Here is a 26362-nt window from a genome sequence, read left to right as displayed (position 1 = left end):
GGGATACTAATTGCTAGCATATCCATCGGAGGAATGCATCCCCTTCTTTCCAAAGCTTGCTCAGCTACCACAACAGGCAGCGCCATCCGCTTCGAGACCTGAGACCCAAAGGTGTCCTGCAGTGACTGTTGTTGTAGAGTACACAGGGAATCCAACTGCAAGCTTCTACTGCACTGTGCTGTTATGTATGAGCTCAGACATGATCCATAACACAGCGTGATTGGAGATGGAAAAAGTCTTGTTGTACTCAACATACAGCCCATTAGAAAAGCCTAGATGACAAAAGCTAGACTGACCCAGAGAACACAATTTTGCTCAGTCTGGTCAGCTGTCAAATGGAACTGAACTGTAAATTGCTAAGGCAAGCAAGAACTTGAGTCACATCCTAAGCTGAGATACCCTATTGCAGATCATCTTTTAAATGATGGGAGAAAGACTGCAGAGCAGACATGGAGGTCCCACATGTCTGACTTCCTCTCTAGACTCACGCAAGCCTCATAAGAGAAACATGATCTGGACTTGCTGCCACAGCAGCTGCTTTACCAGGAACATTGGTACCTCCCTGGTGTAAGAGGGAAACACAATGGCTCTAAGAACCTAAGAACGTCTCAGCCCCCATCACTTTCACTGCACATCAGGCAGCAACGGTGTATCAGGAGGCAGCACAGGGCTATGCAGAACAACCCCCTCTGGAAGGAACAAAGGACCTTTCTTTGCCCAGCACAGGGGCTTTCCACCAGCTCTCACAACACTCAGATAGAGCTGTAATTAAGCCAAATTGCAAATTTCCTCTTTTAAGTGATACTAATTTCCTATTGTGTACACTTCCTCGGTTAGGTCACCATGCCTCATTAGATGCAGCATCTCAGGTGCCCAACTACCAGGGGTTTCTGGGCCTGGGAAACCTTTCCCACAGAGACATTCTTTAATAACAGTTATTTAAATCATGCTTTGGGGACCAAGGAAAATTATGTATTTTAAACACTTAAAGTATTATTAGTAGTAAGCAATAGAAGCGATTGTGCTGGAATAGAAAAACATTTCCTAAAAGGATCTGTGCCAGCCTTAATTACACTCCCATTGTATTTCATCTCCGTTCTCCCCACACTGAGAGGGAGGGGTGGGTGGGAGATAATTGGAACAAGGTGAAAATGAGTGCTCATTAAATTGCAGACTACACAAGTACTCATTCCATGTGAGAGGGCTGTAAATATGACTTTTAATGAAGTTATGACATGCTTGCCAATAAAAGTCATTTACTTCACAGTATTACAGTTAATTATACACAGCTGGAGCCATTTATTGCCCATCCCTTGTTAACTTCGCCTAGGCTCATTAACCCTTTCACAGCTCTGTGCCTGTAAAACCTCCCACACAAAAGGTACACAAGAATTTTTATGTAGATGTTGTAGAGCAACTCATGAAATTCTCCTTTTGAAACCAAACTGCTCTGTTAGACAAAGTCAAGTCCATTGGAACCCACAACAGAAGCATTAAGGTACAAATAGCAAAGAAAGGAACAGCAGAAGGACATGGATGCAAGAGGAGAGGATGACACTCAGATCAAAGTCATGAGGACTACTGTAGGTCCACACACAACCTTGCAGAAAACACATAACAGAAACATCATCATCTATAGCACACTGGTTTTCAAACAGGAGGCCCACAATGACTGTCACAGTGACTCTTCCAGCCAGAAAGCCACAGTTTGGTATCAAATCACATCAGCCAGAAGCTCTGTCCCCACCACCAGAAGCTTCAGCTCTATACTGTATAGAGCAGAGCTCCATACTCTACAGATGGAGCTTCCCAGAGATGAATGCACAGCTATTCAGTTCATCCTTGTGGTCCCTTACACACTTGCTGCTGCTCAGCCCTTTTGACAACACGCTCATGTAGGGCACACAGCACCACAAGAGGGACAGGCTGTAGAGCACCACGGCAGCAGAGACTTCAAAATTCCCTTCAAGTCTCATTTACTTCTCCATATTCAGAAGAAAATGTAGTTTATGGCTCAACCAGTACATGTTGCTGTCCCTGCTCCTTGTTTCCCAAAGAAACCCTCATTTGGATACAAGCATCAGTTTATAGCTCCTATAATGCTTCAAAACTTGCAAGTGAAATGAGTTATCCCTTGCTTTTCTAATTAAAGAACCACATCAAGCACTTCAAACTTCATTCAGTGACAGGTTTCAGTGCTGGTTTCAGTGGCACATCAGTGGTGATCACAGACTGTGTGACAGAAAGATGGAGGTTATGGTGTCTGTCCCAGCATTCCAGAAGCAGTGGTGCAATCCCACCCCCCACAGACAGGACAGAATTAGTGCTCTGTGCTCCTGCTTTTATGAGAACTCAAGCTGTAGTTCCACAGGGCTGTAAATTCAGTTTAGGATGCTGCATTAGGTTAAGAGAAAGTGCTGAACTCAGACAAAGCAAGTCTGCTCATATAAATGAACTCAAACAATGTTGAAGGGGTAACTTTGGGCCTACAGATCAGATATTGCTTGATCAGGAGTGTTCCTACCACCACCAGCACCAAGCTGCCAAACCAGGAACGCACCTGTCTTACCTGCATCAAACTGGTATCACTGCCAGGTGATCCAATAACACACAGATGTGGTATTACTGAAAAGAATCTTAACCTGACACTATTGGACACTTGCTGTTGCACAGAAGTGGAATTTTAAGAGCCTGAGTCTAAAGCCTATGAAGTTTGCTAAGTGCCAAGCTATCTAGAGGTTGAGTTCTCAGGTAATAGATAGGTTTGCTCAGACCTACCTCTACCACAGACTACGGTGAGCAAACTTAATTCCCATGGTTTGAATGGTGACATCACCAGATGGGTAAGAAACTGAGGTGAGGGAGGGGACAGAGGTGGCACCAGGCTCTGTTATGCTGTTGGAAAACACCTTTTGGTTCCTCTCTTTTTAGCATCTGTTTCAAGTATGAACTCTTCCCAACTCACAGTGCTTACAATACTAAGAGCTCCTCAGCATCAACTGTTCAAAACAGCACAGCTCACATTAAAGCGTGAGCACTTCTGCTGACTAAGCATAACTGACCAATTCACCCCCACAGAATCTGCTTGAATAAGTTAAATGCAGGAATTAAGACATGTTGATGGGCTGATATTGAAACCCTGCAGCTCAGAACCTGGCTTGGAATTACCCGGGGATTTGTTTTCCTTTGTCAGAAGACTTTCCAGCACAAGAACTTTTATAGTGGCATTACAAAGCTTTAAATTACTCTGCAAGCTTCAGAGTAAAGCAGCACTCCCTCACAACTGCTCCTAATTAACTTCTAACCTGCTGGCTGTTGGGTCCTTCCCTCCATTCCTTTCTTTTTAACTGCTAACGAATGCAACTCTTGATTTCACTCATTTGGCACCGTTAATTACAGATCCTCTGCAGTTCACGAGGATTCTTTAGTTACTAAATCACACACCTTCTACTCTTTCCCTGTTGTTTGAATCCTGTTTGTGTCAGGCAAATAGCACATCGTGAGCCAGGAAGTTACAATCCTATTACACGTATCCTCTTCTACTGGACCTCTAATATTCTATTCTAGCCTTTGTTAGCTATAGGGTATCAGCCAGATAATACTATGATGTAAATAACAGCACTGTTCCTAGGTCTGAATGCATGGTAGACTGCACTTCCTCGTGAGATAAGGATTTGATGCTGGGTACTGTTGTGATTAATGCATTATGAATCCATCTGAATGGGTTAGTGGACATACAGTAACATCATTATACACACTGTGCAATAAATCCTTCCCCCTCAAAAGGCAGAAGTGAAACTGTTATAAGGCAAAGCTTTATCCATCTGGGTCAGACAAAGGTTGCATCTAACCAAACACAATCATTTAAGCCTCTCCATTCCTAGAATACCTCATGAAGTGAAGATAGGCAACACAGGAGATGTTAAATCTAGCAGATATAAGCACACAAAATGGCAGCAGAAGGTTGCAAGACCCCTTTTCTTCACGTGCTGGCAGAAAACAAACCCAATAGCAGTGTTACTGTTAACATGGGCTTTACTCAGCTGAGAAAAAAGAAAGAAAGGGAAAAAAAAGACTCTCCACCCAGCATGTTACACACTCTTGGCCCTGTATCATAGTTTGCTCCAATTTGCTAATGAAGACTAATTATCCAAATAATTCAGCACGACGATCTGCTCTGACCACTGCAAATCATCCCTGCTGTTCCTCAAAATCCTGTTTGTTCCCTCTGCCTCCTCCTATTTTAAGCCCCTGGCTGTTCCAAGTGCCTTTTATTTAAAGCAGAATTGGGTACCTGCTGTGTAAGCTTCTGCAGGGAGTCCTTTAATATAGATTGTTGCAATTTTCCCCAGGAATACGCTAATAATTACAAGGACCAGGAGCTCACACTTTGCTATCTAAACATGAAGAAACAAAGGAAAGTTATTTGTTCAGGTCCACATAGAAAACAAAAACATTCAGATCGGGTGATGAGGAAATAAGGTTTGCTTCGGTATTGATGGGCCTGGGAAGAACCAAAAGCATACAGAGTAAAATAGAGAGAGGCAGACAATGAAGTGCTTGCTGTACTTGAGATAACATCTCCTCCTCATCCTGCACAAAACCAATCAGGCTATAAACATAGAGACAAAGGAAGACAGAACGTGACCCATTTGGAGCATAGGCCAACTGAAAGGGCTGGGAGAAGCATAAGGGAGGAGATGGGGGGAATGCTTCATAGTGCCTTGCAGTAAAACCACCCCAATGCTCTCATGCCCACAAAGCATCCCTGAGGTGCAATTGCTTAAAGCCTCCTAAAAAGCAAAGTTCCTCCCAGCTCACACTGTTATTTAGTGGCTGGCTACCTGAAAAGCCTTGAAGTCCAATTGGGCAATAATTACATGTTTGAATCAGAGCAGTTTGCACAAAATGGGTCTTTAGGAGAACTTAACTGAATCCCTACAGCAAATCCATGTCCTAATAGCTTCAGTTCTGATAACTCCTCTGTACTTCCACGAAGAAAAAACACAAAAGTTTGTTTTGCTAAGCCTGTCGTGGTGTTAAGAATGCTGTAAATCACTCAGCCTGCATGGGGCTGCATTAGCTGACTGAGTGAGTCCAAATTAAAACCTTCTTTTTCTGTTTCTAACAGATCATTTGCACTAATATCAAAGTGGTTCAAGAAATACCGTTCAGCACATCACGGATGTGGATTCAAGCTTATTCCTACTCTGAGCTTTTATGAAGTAACCATAGAAATATCATAAAGCAGCAAGACTGCTACCACTCCACAAAAAAACCAAACAGTCATAATGCACATAACAACAAGAAAACCACCAACAAGGTGCAATACCTGAGGACAGCCAGGGAAACAGCATCCAGCAAACCAAAGCAGGAATCCAGGTCTGAGAGCAGCAAGGAGCAGCTGAGCCGACCACCAAAGAGCAGCAGTGCTCTATAGGGCCCAGCTCCTGGGCCAACAGGGAGCAGGTGTGTGTGGGGTGGGAGACTCAGGTGAGGCTCATCAGGGCAATTAAAAGGTCCATGGGTTCAGTCAGCCCCAGGTGAGGCTCATCAGTCCCCCGGCTCACTCAGGAGCCTGAGATGCAATGCCAGTCCTCTCCCATTTGAAACATAGCAAACATTTTTTCCTTTATGAAACAGCAAACTATGACAAGTAAGGTATTCCCATCCAATCTTCAACCAACACAAGAGAAAACCTGAGAGGCCCTTTAAGCTGTGATTCTTCCTTTGGTTGTTGCCCTTTAAATATGAACCCCTACTTTGTAAGTCCATGAAATAATTGCTTCAGCTCAGCAACAGCTGTAAGTTTTAATTCTCCTCCAGAATGAGAGCTGTATTTGCATTTCAGCATCTTTCTCTGCTGTAGAGAAGGTGTTTGAGGGATAGAGAATGCACGTTCTGGATGTGGCTCTGTGCAGCCTGGTCTGGTGCTTGCTGACCCTGCACACAGCAGGGGGTTGGAACTCAATGATCATTGTGGTCCTTTTCAACCCAGGCCATTCTATGATCCTATGAGCTTCAGCTTTTCCAGTTCCTCATCCACTTGCAGACCTTCTGAGTTTCTCTTTAAGCATTCTTGCCACTTGTTCTCCAATACTGCTGAAGATTGGATGTTAGTGGCAAAGGCCTCTCTTCTTATTACTCATGGCAGCTGGAAAATTAGCCTAAGTTAACTGTGTCACACTGCAGCTGAGCAGAGAACAAAAGGTGGAAAAAGAGGAGAAATCTACACCAGGAAGTCTTTAGGCAGCCTGTGGGGGTGAATGTGGGCAGGTAATGGAATGGAAAAGCAAAACTGCTGCTAAAAGGAGATTTAAGAAGTTCCTTTTCCAACAGGGGGTGACAGACTCATAATGCTAACTGACTGCAAAGAGCAACTCAGTGGATGTTTCCAAAGCAGGAACCTGCAGTCCCTCCTCCCATAAAGGAGGCAGGGCTCCCGACTTGCTTTCTCATGTATTCTACGAGCTGAGAGTTAGCTCCCAAGGTTTCTCTTTCTTTAATTACTGCAGGGAGGAACTGCAGAATGATGTTCACCACGCAATGTGCCAGCACTTAAACCACCTCCCTTCAGACAGCTGTTGAAGCAACACTTCAGATTCAGAACTGCAGTAATGAGTCTTGTTAGCTGAGCTGGGCTGGCTGGTGACCAGGTGTGCATTTACAACCAAAGCAAACACCAGACATTCAGATTAAAGTCTTTTTGCAGGCTGTGCAGCTCAATCCCTGCTTATCCTTTGATGCTTGAGTACTGAAACAAGGGGACTTCATCCCTAGCATCAGAGTCACTGTGTGACTTCCATGCATCTTTCCATGTCATATCAAAGCATCACACAGGTGTACCCTGCTGCAATCTGGAATGCAGACAGGTTGGGAGCTCCATTTTGGGATTATGGAAGAAATGGGATCATCTATTGCTAATGTGGTCTGTTAATAGCCTACAAGGAGGCAAAAGGGATGTATGGCTGCAGGAAATAATGACACCATGCAGATAGCGATGACAAAGAGCACACAACCCTGTCACAGGTAAGCACAGCTCTAAGCCTGTTCCCAAGTCCAGGTTTGACTTCACTGCTTAAATAGATTTACTCTGACAGACATCATTTGTGTTCTCCTTCTCAGCCATGGAGCAGAAGTGTATGCAGGGAACCTATAAGGCTTAGCTGGCATCTGCTGTGCCTCAGCTCTGCCTGTTAGAAAATGGCATGCAGTGAGGATGGAGAAAGGAGAAGCACTCGAGTGCTACATTTCCAAATCTCCTTTATTCTCCAGTTTACAGCAATATTTTTCAAGGCTCTTTCAATTGACAGTTTTGGCTTCAGAGATGCAGACTTCACGCCCAAATGCACAGAGCTGTTACTTACACTATTTGCAGGGACTTGAAAGCTAAGCTGTCAGGATGGCTGTGATGGCATTTTAGGAACCTCTGGAAACGTTTCTCACTTTTCTCGATGAAATAATACTCCTAAATCCAGGATGCACATCCCAATTCCACAAGTGGATTTAGACAAAATAGAGGAAGTTATGTCCCACAAGAGCCTATGGGATAGGATCGGGGTCTGTATCTGCACTATGGAATCAAGATGTCTTCTGTCATTCAGGGTAGAAGACTTTGGGTGCTCTGCCCACAGACTCCAGCTGGGCACCTACTGAATGCTGCATTACTGTAACTGCAATTGGAAGCATTGGTTCCATAGACAGACCTGGCTTTGAAGATGATAGCATCAAACACCTCAGAGCATCACTTTGCTGGAGGGACATCAAGGGAACAATATAGAGATGGGGGTGTATACATCTAGTTCGTTTTAATCACAGTGGTAACACTTACTCTTGGAAATTAATTGCAGACTGATGCTGAGTACAGAGCAGTAGCGTAAATGTGTTCCCTGCTCTGAATACTTAGTAATGATAATAATTAACAATAGAAACTTGGAAACAGTTCTCAGTTAATAGTACAGTTGCCTGCAAGTGTTTCCATTTTTAACAGACTGTCAGAGCTTTCTACTTTTAATTAAAGGGAATGCGATGCCAGTAGAAAGGTGCTGGATTGACAGTCTACAAATGGAATCCTCTGCTTATCTGCCAGCAAACGCAGACACAGCTGCCTGAATACAATACATCCTTGGATACTTCAAAATAAATCCTGTAGGGCCGAGCCCCAAACTTACCTGGGGAGGTTGTTTGTGGATTTAAAGCACTGTTCAAAAACAGGATGTAAGGCTGTATATATGATTGAATCAACAGGTAGGAGAGCGCTGCACTGTGGGCTGGGCTTTGGGAAAGCTGTGTTCCTTCACACAAAAGGGGGGACCTTGACTTTACTCTTAGCATTGCCTTCTGTTTCATGGATGGGTAACTAATGCTCTTTAATTTGGCAGAGAAGAGCCATTTGCTAGTTGCTCTGATTTCAGCTACAGCTATTGATACCATCACATTTGTTTATATTGAGAGCTGAAAGTGCAGCAGCTCCCCACGTTTCCCTGTGATGAAGGATAAGAGCCAAGTGGAGAACAAACCAAACACCAGAAACGCCAAGGAAATCAGATAGGCCACAAAAGCCAAGGATGCAGGGAGGTGCACTGATCCAAAAGAACTTTGAAAGCAATTACTATAAGCCTATTTCAAAGTCATTCTGTGGAACAGAAATAGCCTGTGTGTGAATCTGTACCCTCCTACTTACAGGAGACTAGAAGGAGGTTTATAGCAGTCTCTTCTTATTCCTGCCTCAGAGGAGGAGCAAAGCAGCAAAACCATCCTTATTCCACTCTACCTTTCCCATTTTAGCCATACCTGTGAGGTGGTGTAAACAAGCAGATGAATTCTGGCACAGCAGGTCCAGGGCTGAGCCCAGGAGCCATTACAGCTTCACTCATTTCCCAGCGAACCATCAGCCAACGGTTGCAGCAGCTGTGATAAGAGGATTCCTGCTTACAACGTCCCAGATAGCCTGCTTGTGTTTAACAGCCCCTTTTTCATTTCCAGCCCAGGACTCCATCACAGCAAGGAGCCATAAATGACTGTCACAGATTGCTCCTCCCCACCCACAGCCTTTCCATAGCAGTATATGAACCATAGATCTCACCGACATCCTTGTCCATGACTCTTTTAATGCTCTCCCCTTTCTCTCCTCCTTTCCTCATCCCCTCTTCTTCCTCTCCCGGCTGTGATGAAGTCCAGCAGATCCAGCAGTAATTAAAACTAATCAGTTTTTAATCTCGTTCCTCATCAGGAACAAGAAGAAAAGTAATCAAACACGAGAAGTTAATGAGTTTCAGACACAGTACTGCTTCCTCTTTAAGTGCTTTGCAAAACTTCCGAACTGCTGAAGGCTTTTGTGGTGGAAATAAGCTCTTATTAACATCACATAGAACCATAGAATGGCCTGGGTTGAAAAGGACCACAATGATCATTGAGTTCCAACCCCCTGCTATGTGTGCAGGGTCGCCAACCAGCAGCCCAGGCTGCCCAGAGCCACATCCAGCCTGGCCTTGAATGCCTGCAGGGATGGGGCATCCACAGCCTCCTTGGGCAACCTGTGAACAGTGAGGTTGGTGGCACAGTAATAGGTTTGGTCCCACATTCGTGGAATCCTCAGGAAGTGATTCCAGGAGTCACTTTGTGCTCTGGGCAAATGGAAGCAGTGTGTTCTGATAGAATAACTGTATGTCATTGAAGCAAAGTTGGTTGGTGGCCCCTGGAGATCCCTTATCAGCTTCGAGCACACCGAGACACAGAGATATACGCACACCAAAGATTGTAAGGATTAATTGCACTGCATTTAGAATGAATAGATCCTCTCCAAACCAGTAGCAAGAAATTGCTTCAATGATTTATACAATAATTTCTCCCCTGATCTCCCCGTTGGCTCATCGGGCAATCTGACAATATCACAGATATATGCTCCCATCATTTCCCATTTCATTATTTATTTTGCTTTCTCTTCTGTTACGTCTATTCTATTTAGGGAACAGCACCTCTGCCAACCACAGTTTAATTGGTATCTATGGTCTGCTCTGCATTTACACTTCAGCAGAGTAATAACGTTGGTGAGGGGTGTGATTTTTTTTATATAAAAGAATGATGCTGCTATGAACTCTTTGGTGGATGCAATTAGGTTGGTATAAAAGTGATTTGTAACAGTTTAGTTCTTCCCCTGCTCTGTAGTAATAGCTGTCTAATTATAAAGTATGCCTATACCGACACAGTCGTAGCCACGATCCCACTCTCCTCTTCTATCCTTCGTTTGTCTTAATGTAAATTCTGGGGATAGAAAACGACAAACCCACCCCCCCACCCACGAGGAAGATCGTCAAAGTCCTGAAAACCCATCAGAGGATAATTCTGCCCCTGGGGGCTTTAATCTCCGAAGAGCAAAATCGGTTTGTGGTGATCATAACGGTTTGATTTGCATTGCGGCTGCAGTCAAAGGCTCGTAGTGCATAAAGAAGCCACGGTTTTTTGGAACTCCCTTGAAGGAAATGGGATCAATAGCACCTTAAGGAGCTAAACTGACCCTCCTGCAAATGGATGCTGGATTAATTTAACCTTTTAGGGTCTGCATGCAACAGATGTAATACAGTTCTTAAGTCACACTGTAATGATAGAGCTCCCAGCACACAGTTCTGGATGTCCTGCAATGAGCAGAGCTCCCAGCAGACGGCCTGCAGCATTTGTAGGGCCTTTCTGAGCCCTGGAGGCAGCACCAGCAGCGCTCAGCTCTGTGCCCCAAAGCACTCAGCAGGCGCTGCACTGAGGGATCATAGAACAGCCTGGGTTTAAAAGAACCAAAATGATCATCAGTTCCAACCCCCTGCTATTTGCAGGGCTGCCGACCACCAGCCCAGGCTGCCCAGAGCCACATCCAGCCTGGCCTTGAATGCTTGCAGGGATGGGCCTTGGAGCTGGGAGCAAAGCCAGGTGCTGGCAGAGAGAGGGCAGAGAAGGGGGCAGCACAGCCAGAGGCAGCGCTGGGGGCACTGAAAGCCACCGCTGCTGGCACAGCCCATAGCAGAACATGGCATGGGGATAGGGGCAGTTTGCTCCTGTGTTAGCCGTGAGGAGCTGAGGCTCAGTGCGTTATCAGCCCCACCTGTGGCTCGTTATGGTCTCACCTGTTTCAGCCGTCCCGCAGCAAGGAGAAGCGCTGAATCCCTGGAGATGGATGGTAACGAACGCCCGCTCCCAACTGTTGGAAGTATCCAAATAATTTGGGAGGAGAGCATCCTGATGCCTGCCTGTTGCATCCCAACCTATCCACAGAGCGAGGCAGTCCTTGTGTGGAAGCTCTGTCTGCTTTGATGTCTGTTAAGTCTCTTCTTCTTTTGCTGAGGGTCTCTTATCCAAACAGAATAGCCCTATGCTATGCTTTCTAGTCCATAATACAATACCTTTACCATTTGGAACATTTAAAAACTACTGCAGTGTTGCAAGCAAGAATTAATCACCTAATCCAGCAACTGTCCTTCTAAAAGATGCCACTAACACAGGCGGGGTTTCTACCTTTTCACATCAGCTTCCTCTAAGGACAAGTTACAAAACACTAATAGGCCGTGCTCTGCTTCTTCACATCAGTTCCCCCTTTTCGGTTTCTAATGCAGAAACACCGTTCCATCCCTACGCGACTCCCACCATGGGCTGCGTGCCCGCATCTGAGCCAGCCGAGCTCCACCACAGCTGCGCTCGCGCCGCAGCTGCGACCGTTAATGACCATTAATGACCGTTGACGACCGTTAAAGGCCGTTCACTCTCGGTGACCCCCCGCAAAGCAGTCAGAGGTGCGCGGAGCTGCGGGAGCGCTGCGGACTGCAGGTAAGCGGCTGTTGTTTCAAAGCGCGTTTAATGCGTGTCTTTTTGAAGTGGATTTGCTGAATATTGGTGAATATTGCTGAATATCGGTGAGCGTGGGACCTCTCGGGCGGTGTTTGCGGGTCGGGAACTTCGCGTCCGGGAAACTTTGCGCGTCAGGTGGGTGTGCGCCATAGGGAAGAGGTGGGGACTGCGTTGGTGGTTTCTTGCTGTGTGATTTGAGTAGTGAAGAGGTTCCGAGCGGAGCACTCAGAACAGTTAGCAGAGTGGCAGAAGTGTAAGAAAGGAGCTCTGTGGGTTGGGGGGGGGGAAGGAACTGTTGTTAACATCTGAAGTAAAACTCTAAATCGTACGCACAAAACTCTTATAGAGCGATAACGCTCTGGTAGATAGCAGAGAAAGCAACTGTGCTAACTGATGCTGAGCTCTGAGTGCTTCGAGGACCCCCCAAGGAGGCGGAGTTGGGCGGTTGGGGTCAGCGCTTGCAACGGCGGCCCCGCGCCCTCCTCCGGGGTGCAATGATTGGCTGCTGCCGGCAGGGGGCGCTGTTCCGTTGCTCGGCCAGCGGTGCGTGCGGTCCGCGCAGCGCCTTTCCCTCGTGCTGAGTCTGCAACGATGCAACTGTCGTTGCAAGATGTGTTCGTTTGCTGCTGTGTCCCCATGTGCAGCTTTATTTTTTTCTTACGGGCATGAGCTTGCTGGGGTGTTGTTCGCCTAGAAGTAACCGGCGTGGTTCGTGTTTTTGTGGTGTCGATTTTATTGTGTTGGATGCAGTGCTCAATGCTGCTCCATTGCATTGCTTCCTACTCTGCACACTTGGATAATCCTGTTTGTTTTGATCTGATTAAGTTCCTTCGTACTGCTCCAGATTAAAAGCCGTGACTGTAGAAATATTTGCATGAAGCTCAAGCAGCGTTTTAGGCCTCTGTATGAGATGGCTTGTAACAATGCCACACTGCTCAGGTATTAAAGCATTAGGAATAAAAAAGGTGAGCTGTGTAGATGAAGTGCTCTGGTAACTTTTCATGTGCCAGAATAAAGACGAAAATAAAGAGATGCTACTAAAAGTTCCTTGGATTGCCCTCGAGCCATACAGTGTGATCTAATCCTAAGATCATAAAGGGAAAATCCTCCTTGAGGCATGCCCATGGTAGGGAATGGAGAGAGAGAAGGAGTCCTACTGCTGCTGGGAGGCAAAGGGCTGAGGATGGATGTGGAGCTACAGCTGAAATTCCCGGGACGGTGAGTGGGAGGAAGGAAGGTTGCTTGCTCCCATTGCCTCCCATGGTCTGTTATCCTGCCCCACTGCTTTGGCTCATTCCCCGTGCAGTCCCTGTGTTCAGCAGGGAGGGAATCCTGCTGGCATATGCCTGAAAGCGAATGGCAGGAAGGCAAGAAAGGGAGCCGAGGCCCTTCCCGGATGCCAATAGGACAGCAAATCAATACCCTTCTCATTCAAAGAGCAGAGTTTAGAGTGAAACTAATGGGAAGACCAGGGAAGAAAAGCCTCAACTGCCGTTGCCATGACAAATAATGACAAAAAATGACTGAAGCGTTTTAAAGGTAATGCTGCAATAAAAAATATCCTGTGGGTTGCTTGGTTTTAATTGGGCTATCGGCGCTCCGTGGGGCTGAGTGGGAGCTTTGCAGGATGCACAAACAGTGTGAGAGCTGGGTGATGCACATGGGGCAATAAAGCTCTTATGGTGAGGCCCCAGTTTGGATTCCTATGGGAGCTTTCTTTTTCTCAATGTGTTTTCTTTTCCTCCCATTCATCCCAATGAATTTCAGGTGTAGTCAATGTGGAGCCTTTCCTGTAACATCTAACCTATTTCCAGACCCTCACCTGAATTTGTGGCATTGTGAGCATGCAAAGAGCATCAAGTTTGGTTTTGCTTTCTGAGGAGCATTCTGAGATGGGCTCTTATGACTCCTTGAAGCAATACACAAAACAAATAGGAAGGCAGCCAAATACTGTTGTCTGATTCCCCACCTGGGAATACATCTCTTATTTTGCTTTTCCCTCCCACCCCACCTTCAAGAACTGATAGGTTTGAAATAGGTTAAGCTTCTGTATGCTGCTTATCTGCACGTGTATCAGTGATCTGTGGGTGTGTGTGCTGCAATCTGAGGGTTGGAAGGGTGCTGGAAGAGCCCAACTGTGGGTGTGGTGCTTGAGCTGCTGTGAGGTTGGCTTGCTTGTTTGTTAATAGGCACAACTGCTTCACTGCAGTTCACTTCCATAATATAAAGCCAAAGCAGCATAGCAGATTTATTTTGTATTCATGAATGTACAAGCAGTGGCCAGAACAGAAATGGAAAGGAAATGAATCAAAGTTAAGGGTGCCTGAATGTGTGTATGGATAACTGCAGGTGTCCAAGCTGCTGTGTTTGGGAACTACAAGCTAAAAGTAAAAAGGTCATGTAAAAAGGTCCTTGGTTATTGCTGTTCTTTCACTATACACTGTATCTTTGTTGTGTTTTGGGGCTGATAAACTTTATGACCCCGTGGTGCTGATAGTGGTGTCAGTACAGCTGAATTGGGCAGTCTGAGTACGAAGATTGCCAGCAGAGATTGGCCCCAATCCAATCCCTGTGTATGAGATCTCAGATATCAGCCCCAAGTCAGAATTCACTGCAAACACCTGAGACCTCAGGGAAGTTGAGATCTGTATGGAGCACCAATTGGGTGCTGTTTGTATAGCTGCCCTATTGAGATTTGCTGTATAGTCGTCCTTCTCCCATTGGCCTGCAATGACCACGGACTGTCAGAATGCAATCATTCCAACAGGGAACGACTTCACAGCAATAATAGTATATGTGAAGGCATCAAACATTCATGGCTGTACCTGAGGCTTTTTAGTCCATAAACCTTCTTTGAACTCAACTAATAGAGTTATCAAAAAGATAGAGCATAGAGCAGCTGTTCATCATAAATGTGCTATACTCATAGACTCTCCTGAAATGTGGTGTATGGAGTACAGTGGTGTAATTTGGTCTGCTCTATAATAGGATAACCAATACCCACCAGGCCCGTGCTTTTTCTAGTCTTTCTCCTGTGCTTTAGCCCAGCTAAGTGCTGTATTGCTCTGACCCTCACGTTAAGAGTGAGAGGGACAGATTCTGATGTGGCTGACACCAAAAGATAGTTAGAATGAGAGCATATCCTGAGTTGGAAGGGACCCATAAGGATCACTGAGTCCAACTCCTGGCCCCATGCAGGACCACCCCAAAACCAGACTGTATGACTGAGGGCATTGCCTGGTACTTAATGTGATGACTAATCCTGTCTCTGTGCAGTCCATATATTCATGTATTTTCTGCTGCGGACACTTAGAGCTATAATAGTCACCTGAATATATTCCTGGGAGAAAAAGAAAACAGCCCTATTTGTGTGCTTAGTATCCAGTTAACATCAAGGGCATCCTCCCAAGCGTATCAAGTGCACCATGCACATTGGATTCAGCTGTGTTCAGAGTCTGGCTCTGAGATCTTTGCAGCCATAACATGTTCAGCTTTTCACATCTGCAGAGTGACGTGGCTTGAAAGCACTGTGGTTAACAGGTGCTGCTCAAAGCCTTGTTTGGGTGCTGGAGGACTGGGAGCCTTGCTGTTCCACGTCACTTACACACAACAAGAGGCTGCTCTGTGTACTCCTACATGTCAGTTGTGCTGCTGCCTGTGGATTGCATTAAATATTTCACCCTATGCCTGTCTAAACTTCTAAGCGTTACAGCTGTAGTCTGAGCGTGTGAATAATGTATGAAAAACATTGTATGGATTTTAAGTCTTACCCTTTTAGCATCTCCCTTTTCATCTCTGAGTGTTCCTTGTGTATTACACGGCTGTGATAAATCAGCTATTTAGTGAATTGGTTATGGTGGATTTTCAGGGGGAAGCTGAAGTAGCTGTTATTCACGTAAATATGCAAAACTTTGCTGGTAACAAACTAGGAAAAAAGCTAATTAGTGTAATTACTGTCATTATGATTCTAATTTAACTGCATGGACTTGTACTGCAGCAACATCAGAGCTGTCACATTTGCAAACTGCATAATTATATGTATTAAGTTCTGTCTCTGTTGCATCCAATACATAAAACGTGCTGTTACCTTAAATTGCCCCAAGAAGTCAAAATGTCATTAAAGGTCTGCCTTGATTTTTTTTTCCTAATTACTACTGAAAGGTGAAACAAAAAGCATTTCTAAATAAATCTTCTATGAATTTTGAGTATATTTTTAATAGTTGCTGAGCTGAAAACAACAAATCAGTGTCCACATATGTATGTATTCATGGCTGCATTTGTGAGTCCCACTGCCTCATAGTGGTAGCACAGACCTTCACTCGAGTGTCAGAAATCCTTTATAGCTGAAAGTTTGTGTTTCAGTACTGCCCTGCTGGACTGTGTGACATCTCTTATGGAGGTCGTGGCATATAGAATAATGCCGACTTCTTTCTTACACTGGAAACTGTGAAGTGCCATTCATAGTGCTTATACAAATGCTATGATTCTATACCTGTGCTGAGGTTCATTAACTAATGATGTGTTTATAAAACTGGATGAAAAGTCTACAAGAGCCCAAGGGATGCCACTAGGACTTCTGGATTTTCTGTTTTATCACTTGATTGTGTGTGTGTATACATATATATGTATAGAGTCATAGAACTGGGGGAGCAGGGAGATCATCACTCTAGCTTCATAGAACCATAGATTGGCCTGGGTTGCAAAGGACCACAATGATCATCTCATTTCAACCTCCTGCTATGTGCAGGGTTGCCAACCACCAGGCCAGGCTGCCCAGAGCCACATACAGCCTTGGATAGAGATATACATATATATAGATCTATTTATCTATATATTCCAGACTCACCCCAGCAAGAATGCTTTTTCAGCAGTTATTACTTGAAGCTGTTGAGCTTTGTTCCTTTTTCCCAAATAAGCAGCTTCCTAAACTGATTGGTCTTGAAGAGTCATCTAATGACTGTGGATAACCTGATAGTTCTTTTTAATCTGAACTGAATTACACCCACATAACACTGCCTCGCAATCCATCGGCGTGCTGAAGTTATGATTCATTGCCTTTAATGACCAGGATATTAAGTGTAATGGTAATTCTAAATAATGCATTTTGTTGCCGAGGGTTTAGCTTTGCAAAGCTTGGAAGTTCTGGTCAGGCTGCCCAGAAGTGGTGCTGCTGTTACTGCATGGCAGAGCACCTCTCAGTGTGGTTTAGTTGCCTTTGTGATGTGCAGTGCTGTGGTGAGGGCTCATTCAGCTGCAGTGGGACCTCCAAGCAGAACAGATACAGAGTTCTCCACCTCAGCCCAAAACCACCTGCAGAGTGCAGTGCCAGTTCGTTTCTCAGGCGGCATTTGACCTTTGGTGCTGCGTGTTTCAGAAGGTGGGTCTGTATTTATCACCTATGTGTGTAAAAGTGAGTGCAGAGTTGGTGCTGCTTCTCTTCTGAGCCCATCTTCTGTTCCTGCCCAACGCACTCATTCAGCTCATAGCAGACAGATCTTAGCACAGGACCTCAAAGCAAAATCCTTCCGAGCTTTGAAGCTGTTAAGAGACTTAAACCCTGATTGTAGCTCTCATCGAGTGAAAAGATGAATAGGAACAAATACAAGTTTTGATGTGATCCAAATCCAGTTTTGATTTTGACTGCTCTGACTTAATTCTTTGAGATCCTGAGATGCTGCACGGCCCTCCTGAGCCCCCAGCCCTCCTTCCAGACTGAGTGCATCCTCTGAGAGTCCTCACTTAATATGGATTTATGCTTCTGGAGCACTCCTGACAGTTTTTCTCCCCCCCCTTCCTACATAAAAAATGAGTTGCTTTTGTACTGTTCAGCACTGTGATGAATATTTATCCAGGGGGTTTATTTTTGTTATTCTAAATCTGCCTGCATCCTTTGTAAGAAGAAAAATGGGAAATAATTAATCTCTTTGTTAATCTTGATATTTGCATGGAAGAAGTGAAACAAGCTCTCCAAACCACTTGCTTCACTCTTTAGAAGTATTTACTCTGCAGTTCAGAGGGAAACTTGAGGGCTTACTTATTTATTTCTATCATTTAGGATTCAATATATGCGGTGGGAGGTGAGTTTCCTGGTCCTCAGTGGGGTGTGTGTGGTTCACTGCTGTGGTTGGAAGATGATTTCAGAAAGTAACTGTAGGAGAGGAGTGGGAAGTTACCAAATCTGAACAGGCAGCTCGTGTAATAAACATGTGGATCAGTGCTCTGCGTGCAGCTCATGGCTCCAAACACAGCAGGCTGGGGGAGCACCCCAATGCATGCTGCAGCTGCAGCCTGCTGCTCAGAGCCTGCACAGTGCTGCTGGCAGAAGGGACTGGGCACTTGAGTTGTTGAAGGTGGTCTGTACTGTGTTAATAAGGAGATGTGTGTTGCAGGATGAGGCCCCCGATTCCCTGGAGGTACATCTGTGTTGGCCAAAGCCTGTGGTGGACACTGATACCTGGATATCATAGAACCATAGAATGGCCTGGGTTGAAAATGACTGCAATGCTCATCTCATTCCAACCCCCTGCTGTGTGCAGAGTCACCAACCACCAGCCCAGGCTGCCCAGAGCCACATCCAGCCTGGCCTTGAATGCCTGCATGGATGGGGCATCCACAGCCTCCTTGGGCAACACGTTCCAGTGCATCACCACATACACAGGGTTAAGTCTAAGAGTAGGACCTCAATTTTATCAACTTTTTCTTATGATATGATAACATTACTGGCCCAGATCTCATGCATACTGCTGGGTGTGAGAGCTTCTAGCTTCTACCTGCCTTGTGAAAGTGTCCCTGTGCCATCCTTTGTGCTGCAGGGAAGGGGCAGAACGATGGAGCAGCTGTGCTCTGTGCACTGCTGCCCTTTGGGATGGGAGGACTGTGGGCTAGAAGCTGCTCTTTGTGCCTATCCTGCAGATCAGGTGTATGAAAGTGACTGTTTTTCCCATGTATTACAGCTGTAATATCTATCTTCATTTTCCTTGAAGAAACCCCTGTCAGATGACTGCAGTAGCAGTCTGATTCTGAGTTCTGACCCTAAATCAGGCATTGCAGCTTGCTTTCCTGGGCTTTTATTGTTGCTGTTGATTACTTATTTACATTGGCCTATCAACAGGATAGGAAGGAAAGGATCTGTACGCCATGTACATCAGTAAGCTTGGTATAGCCATGAGAACAAAACCCTTTTTCCTCGTGTTGGTCCCACTGTTTTTAGTGTCCAGATGTGTTAAAAGCATTAACAAGGGTTTGCTTTGCATTCTGCTGTTTCAGTCTGGCTTGTAGAGACGGATTATGTCAGCTCCATTCTCAGAGGTTCTCAGTGCATACTGCATAATCCAAAATCCCTTTATGAGATGAAGTCACAGTTGGAGAACATGTAAACTATAATATCTGTCTTGGAGAAAGTGGTAGGAGCACACTGCTACTGCTGACCTATAGCTCATGGTTGGTTGTAATTGCTTTCTACTGCTAGATTAATATGTCACATAGAGGTAAGGCAGATATTAACTTCTACAAAGCACAGAAGGTATTTTAATGTGTCCTATGACCCAGACAGGGTTCATACTGCCTTATAACAAATACTGTTGGCTGTTGTACTGGGAATCTCACCTAGTCTTCAGTGAATGGTGAAGGTCTTGTTGCCTTCGATGGATTCCAGCAGAAGGGTGGCATGGTGGAGTGATGGGTTCAGTCTTTCCTTGCTGGGTCACCCCCAGTGGGCAGCAATGCAGCTGTGCTTGCTTTACAGTGCAGCATGATTGGTAGGTGCAGTAACCATTGTTTTTAAGCCATGTCCTTTACATTAAAACTTGCAAACCAAAGTCAGCTCTGGTGTTTGACTTCAAAAGGCTTGAAATGAGGATGGGATTGGCCCTCCATCTGAAAAGTAAATTGGAACAATATTGAATCTTTGGAAATGGTAACCCTGCTTTGAAGGCTCTTGTTTATGAAAGGCACTTTGAAGGTATTCATTCTCTCTGAAATGAATTCATGCTATTCAATCTGCCACTCAGAGTAAGATATAATAGCAGTCAGTCATGATTGCTGTCATCTATCAACAGTTCATTACATAGCAGTTAGACAGAGGATACAGCATTTGCGGGAAACATCACTGTATACACCTTGAAAAGAAAAAGGCAGCAACTTCATGTATAAAGATGCTTATCCTGCTTCTCTACAAGACTGGGTGACATTTCAAATGCTTTTAATCAAGTGATGCTGCTGATACACTGAACAGGCAACAAAGTGGTGGGAAATGGTGATGCTCCAAGGGATCACTTGGCCCTGGTGGAAGGTCTGTCCAATTCTGGGCTATCTGCTCCATGTGGTGATGTTCTGCTATCTGTAGTGACTCACACCAGTACAGAGTAGATGTGGGACGTGTATGGAACAGTGTTTGGTTTCAGTTCTTCCACTCATCAGATGCAACTGATATTCCCAGAGTAATTTCCCTTAGCTCATCTCTGCAGCCAAAGTATTGCTCTGTTTCTCCTGCTTTTGTCTCAGGAGTGCAGCCAAATTCACTCTGAGAGGGAGATGGAAGCTGCCCATTTGTGTCTGGTGTTTATTTACAATGGGAGTTAGATTCTTTCTGTTGCTAAAATGACCTCTGGTGGTCTGAGGGTTTATGTGGATGGGAACCAAAAGCAGGACAAAAAGTTGAGTAATCACCTCTTGGACAACAGTACTGAGTGTAAAATGTGAACTAAAAGGACCTGTCTCCCTAAATCCAGGTTTTTTATTTGTTTTTGCCACAATCTCCTCAGTAGGAACAGAGATAACAGGAGAACCCATCCTGTAATAGCAACTTTATGCACTGATGTTCCTTATCTACAGATAACTTAAGATCGTTCTGGTTCTGTTTAAGAATGGTTGATTCATGAGTATGATGGGACTGATAACTGCATAGAAAAGACCCTTAAAAAGCTGTATGTAGTGCTTATGTCATCATTTTAATGGGTATATCTTAAAGAGCAAGATTGCTATTGCTGTCATCATTTTGCAGACAGAAACTAAAGACAATTATTGGGTCTGACTTGATGCCTTCTTTTGCAATTAGTCAAGAAACATCCTCTAAAGCAGGACAGTAACTGGGAAGGTGTATGTTACACTTCTGTGTACTTCAGTGGGGTTTGTGATGAGGTTTTGATTCTTCTGCCTTCTCCTTAGATTAAGGAACATGCAGAGCACTGACATACAAGTGGGAATGGACACCTTAGCTGGGAGTACTTCTCACTAATCTCTGAAGAGTAATTGAGTTAATAACTAGCTAACCACTTGCTGATGTGTAATTTTCTCATTTAGACAAGTAAATTGTAATTAACACACATGGCCTACAGATACATGCAAGGGAAAAAATTAATATTCTCACTTTTCCCAAGAATGGATGGATTAAAATGTCCTGTTTTCTGGGAATTACAATTTAATGAACTCTAATATGCACAGATCCCATTAATGAAGGCTGTTTTTTATTTTTTATCAGCTCTTCTAATTATGAGGATCAGCTTGAAGCAAAAGAACTTGAAAAGCTTTGCATAGAAGTGGAAGGAGGGGTGGCAGGGAATCCTCCCAACAGTACTTGAAAATAAAAGCCTTAGGAAACGTCCTGCTTTATTTTCTTGGCTTAAATGCTTGGAACTCTTGGGTTTGCTTTTTTGATCCCAGGCTTTACAGACATCAATCAGCACTGCAGGGTTTGGGAATACTGAAGTTGGTCGCTGGGCATGAGGGCTGAGTTCTGTCCCTGCATTGCTGACCTGGAGCTTTCTTGGCCCCACAGAAGCAGCAGCAGGATGTGAAACGTTCCCATTTTGCACAGTGATCCTCACCATGCAGTCCTATGGTGCAGATCCCCATCCTCCCATCTCATCGCTGTGCTTGGCTTGCAGGGCACGGCAATGCTGAACAGCACGCCCTGCTTTGCAGGTGCAGTATTCAGTTCATCCAGCTGGATAACCCTGCTGGATACCCCGCTGCAGTCACAACCCAATCATGAATGAAAGGAAGTGATTACTGCATTTCAGTCACTGCTGTCTTTATTTCCTCTGGGCTATTGATCCCTGAGCTGTCGCAGTCTGTAACATCACCTGAGGTTCTCCTGCTCTGCCGATGCTCAGCCCTAAAAGTTGGTGCCATGTCAGCTCTTTCCAGCAGATGTCCCTTCAAGCTCACCAATCCTCTGCCTTTATTGAGCTGCTAGGATAGGGGTAGTGACAGCCAGAGGTATTTTTAACCGCACAGGGCAGAGCTTCAGAGAGCCCACCGCATTTCAGCGTCATTCCAGCCCACCAAACAGCGCTGTGAAAACAGGTGAGGTCGAGCACAGAGGTTTTCATGGCTCAAATGCCTCATGTGAACACATCCACGTCTCAGGAAGGTCTCTCCACCTTGGAGGGAAGAGGTGACGGTGCAATGAAAGTGCATTTCTCTCTATCTGTGACTCAGTGTGCTGCTGAGCTCCTCACAGGTGGTTGTTTGCTTCGTGGCCATAAGGGCTTCATAATGTCTACTTCCTCCCAGGAGACCCTTTGCTAATTACTGTGATGGGCTCAGATAGATTTAAGACACAGCTTTAAAAGCAGATGCAGATTTGCTTTTAATTGTCAAAGTCAGCCACTCCAGAATACATTGTCTGGATCTCTGTGCTAATCTTGATGGGCATTTGGAAGTGACCTTTATCTGTGTAGGTGAACTTGCACAGTTAATGAAGCTTTTTGTATTAGGAAGGCTTAAGAAGAGCAAAATGCTGTTGGGATGATCTGAGTTTCACATATCTAAAACAATGCTCAGAAAGCAAACCTATTTTGTGGGGTGGAGTGGGAAAAGGGAATTAATGGCGTTCAATGGATTACTGACAAGTTGGTCCCTAATAACTACAGATGGTTGTGAACTCAGAGGTATCCATAAGCAGAGTGCAAGAAGTGATGCATTGGTCTGGTTCTCACATGGTGAGCTCTTCCTGCTAAGTGAGGGTCAGTTGTCAACCAGCAAGGAAAGCATTTGCATAGTGCTCAGTCTGTGTAGGTATCTTAATGCCATCCTGTGCTTCCTGTTGTCAAGGCGATGGGCATTTATCATAGTCACTTGAATGAACATCCAGGGAAACTAAAACCCAAAAGTTTGCCAGTCCCTGTTAATATTTCTACTCTGTTTTTTGCTGACATGGAGGATGCATGGGAACTGACCTCACTTCAATGCAAAGCCTACATAGAAAACTTACCTGGTGCAGAATGCAGTGTTGGCACTGTGCAGCAGCAGCTCTGGAACTGCCAGCCCAGGGCAGTGCCAGCACTGTGAGTTTGGGGGGAAGATGCAAGAAATGCATGCACAAAATACTCTGATTTCATGTATGTATGCATGCAAGTGGCTTCTACATCACTGCAGCAGCAGCAGCAAGGTGTCTATATATGTTTACACACCTGGTTTATGGGTCACCACCCACTTCCTGATTATCGTCATTGAATTTTAGGGGACAAATCATATTTGTGGTAATCAATCATTTCCAGTTATATCCTTTCCTGGAGTCAGAGTGCCTTTAAGTTAACATGTTGTTGCAATAGGGGATTAGGAGCAGTGTTTGAGAATGGACCCAGCTGAAAAAACACTCCTCAAATAATTCATCAGGAACTTTTTCACTCTTATTCTCTTCTTGATCTGAACGCACCAAGGAAATGAGAGCAGGTCTCATCTCACTGCTGTTTAAGTCAAGATGCTTAGCTGGGGCTGTCGTATTCCTTCTCAGATGTGTGTTTATGCCTCTCAGGGTTCCCGGGCTGCCCTGCATTACCAGCAGTGAACTCATCCATATGATGCTGTCGTTATCAGACTCGTAATTATTTTCTTACCCAGATGGGCTCTGTTTCTTCCCTTCAGAACAGAAGCTCATGGAAACTCCTCCCACTGTTGGTGGCATAATGCACACGAAAGAAACAGTTAAAAACATATGAGAAAGTTGTTACCCTCGTAGACAACTTGTGACCCTCCTGTTACAAGAGCAATCTGGTCATCTATTCACAGCATATTAACAGTTGGTGTTTTGATGTGTGGTTCATGGAGGTTTTTTTGCTTAAATTCTGACTGTTGTTGACTGAAGATATAATGTGAAGTTATCTTAATGTTAAAAATCTGAAAAAGCAGTAAAAATTAATTGTGAAATTAATGAATAATTAAACAAACATGCAGGTTCAGTGGGCATTAGAAACAACACAGTGCAGTTCGCTGGAACTTTGATTGTTTTTTCTGAGCAGGAGCTGCACGGAGCTGTGCTGCTGCCCCATTGCCTGCAGAGCACCTTCAGTCTGCAGCCAGGGTGCCATGTTAGTGCAGCCAGTGGTTTGTATGGCCCCTGCATTCCATTCAAAAAGGAAAAAGGCTGTAAAAGGCAGGAAATGGGAGCAGCCTGACAAGTTAATATGCAGTATTAAATTGTCTATATCAGTAACAATACAAAACGAAACCAGCCCCACTGAACTCCAACCTGGTGGTGCTTTGGAAGGGCTCTATTCCAGCTGCCAGCAACACGAGGGACTCCTCCACTCACTGTTTATTTGGAATGGCTTTAACAGCTCCGGAAGTATTCATGGATTCACATTTCCTCACTGCCCTGATCCCATTGTCAGCTTAAAATTCACATTTAATTAACCTCTTCACCCAAGGCATAAATCAATACTAAAGCTCCAAATGCTCCCCATACTGATAGAGATTTTCATTTGGAGAGAGGCTGCTGGAAATTAGAAATGAAGGTGCCTGCAGGAAAGGCCCGAACTAATTGTGTGGTGTGAAGCACAACTAACTGGTAAACTGCGGTAAGGGACGTCCTCAGCTGTGATTGGGAAACCCTCTGCTGAAGGTTCTGGGGAAGAAAGGGGAGAAGCACACTGTGCTGTGTGTGACAGACTGGGCTCATTGAAACACTGCTGAGGATTTTTGGTATCCTGGCATTGCAGGCAGCAACAGCAAGGAGCAGAGGAAGTCAGAATGAGATGGGTTTGCATGTCTGCATAATTTTATTACAAAGATCCTGTATGGTGTTAATCCTCCCTTCTATTACTGCCACCCAGTAATGCTGTCGTGTAATTTTAGTGTAGCAGCTCCTGTGAGTGCAGTTCTGTATGCTTGCATTGCAGTGGGTGTGGGAGATGGAACAGATCAGGATTCTCTTTCCTAGGGTTGAGAAGAACAGCACTCATTGACTACCATGCAAATGATTTCACAGCCGACATAGAGGTGGCTGCAGTGTAGTGACAGAGATTGGAAGTGTTTCCTTCTGCCAATGCATTTTGCAGGATGGGATGTTTTTATGCTTTGAGAAGAATTTCTATGTAGTTCTAAACCTATTTTTTTCCTTTCACCCTAAATGAACTTTTGGTATCAAATGGAGCTTTCTTTGCAGTTATTTTGTCCCCCCAGTGTTTGTCTTTAACAACATTTTGTACTGCAGTGAGTTTAAAATTTGCTTTTTCTATTGCTGGTGTGAGCACAGCCTGAAATAATGATGATTGATAATGGAATAAATAATGACCATTCTATGAATCAGTTTGGGCCTTTAACACTAGCGGTGGAAGATGGATCAGAAGCACATGTGCCTACATGGAGGCTGTCTGCATTCTGAGGCTTTTCCTGCTTTGGTACAGCAGAACTCAGGTTTCCATTTAGTGAGCAGTGAAATGGAACATCTGCAGCACCTGAGGGTGTCTGAGTGCAAGGGACCTGATCTCCTGGCAGACAGTTACAGCAGCAAGGACAACCTGCTGTTGTATCTGGAGGAGACGTACAGGGATGTTATCCAAACGTGCTAACACTGAGTGCACGTGGATGATGGAAGAAAAAAGGTTCAGTGTTTAAATTTATCTGCAGTGTTGGTTTTGATGTTCATTTATACCAGGAAGGCATAGGATATTCTCACAGCAAAACCATGTTACTGTAAAGCTTTCTAGCTTCTGAATCACAAAATGATAGATATTTCTGGGATAGCTCTGCAAAGACCTTGAGGACTCTGTGGTCAGCTTTGCTCATCTTGTTTACAGATGTTCTTTCAGATGGACCTTTATGTTTTGCAGTGAATGCAATTCTGCATACTTGAACCTTCAAGTACTTGAATTACACACCTCATTTCCCTGGAATCTACTGGCTGCTATATCTCCAGCAGAACCATTAAATAAAATCTTAGCTCAGCAAAGGGTTTTACCATGTGGGTAAAGCTCAGCTTGCTCTTAAGTCCCTTGGTATCTGAAGACCTTCAGGCAAAGTTATGCCTTCAATTACGTGCTTGTTACTTCCTCAGTTGTAATGGGATCGCTCAGGTGTAATGAAGGGCAGAAAGGGGCAAAACGTGGCTGTCTTAGTTGTATTTGTGTGGCTTTTACTGCTTCCTGGTGTTCTGGTACAAAACTTTGGGTGGAACACAAGTCCAGGTCTGTGGTATCTGCTTATTTCTAATACTCAGACCAGACAGGAAGATGCTGGGGCTTGTAATCCAAAGCTGGTTATTCATAATGGAGTAAATGAGGAGTGGAGAGGGATAGGGGTAGGTAGG

The 26362-nt window shown here is 44.7% G+C and overlaps 1 protein-coding gene and 1 long non-coding RNA gene across 4 annotated transcripts in view; one reads left to right on the top strand and one right to left on the bottom strand.

Annotated features, from left to right (window-relative positions):
- The window catches only part of KCNU1 (potassium calcium-activated channel subfamily U member 1), a 73820-nt gene extending 62129 nt beyond the window's left edge, over positions 1–11691 (bottom strand). The window contains exon 1 of one of the 2 annotated variants that reach the window (XM_040651520.2): positions 11115–11691. In XM_040651520.2, coding sequence (XP_040507454.1) covers positions 11115–11246 — 132 coding nt within the window. In that variant the 5' untranslated portion in view covers positions 11247–11691. Of the gene's footprint in view, positions 1–9085; positions 9169–11114 lie in introns of those variants that run through there. The other variant, XM_046903401.1, reaches the window with a different exon arrangement.
- LOC107054966 overlaps positions 11682–26362 on the top strand; it is an 87138-nt gene continuing 72457 nt past the window's right edge. For both annotated transcript variants that reach the window (XR_005841539.2, XR_005841538.2), the window contains exon 1: positions 11682–11811. This is a non-coding gene — a long non-coding RNA (uncharacterized LOC107054966). The remainder of the gene's footprint in view (positions 11812–26362) is intronic.

Source organism: Gallus gallus, chromosome 22 (genome assembly GCF_016699485.2).
Source record: "Gallus gallus isolate bGalGal1 chromosome 22, bGalGal1.mat.broiler.GRCg7b, whole genome shotgun sequence".
Lineage (NCBI taxonomy): Eukaryota > Metazoa > Chordata > Aves > Galliformes > Phasianidae > Gallus > Gallus gallus.
Note: the sequence above shows the minus strand (reverse complement) of the source record. Positions and strands in the feature narration are given on the sequence as shown.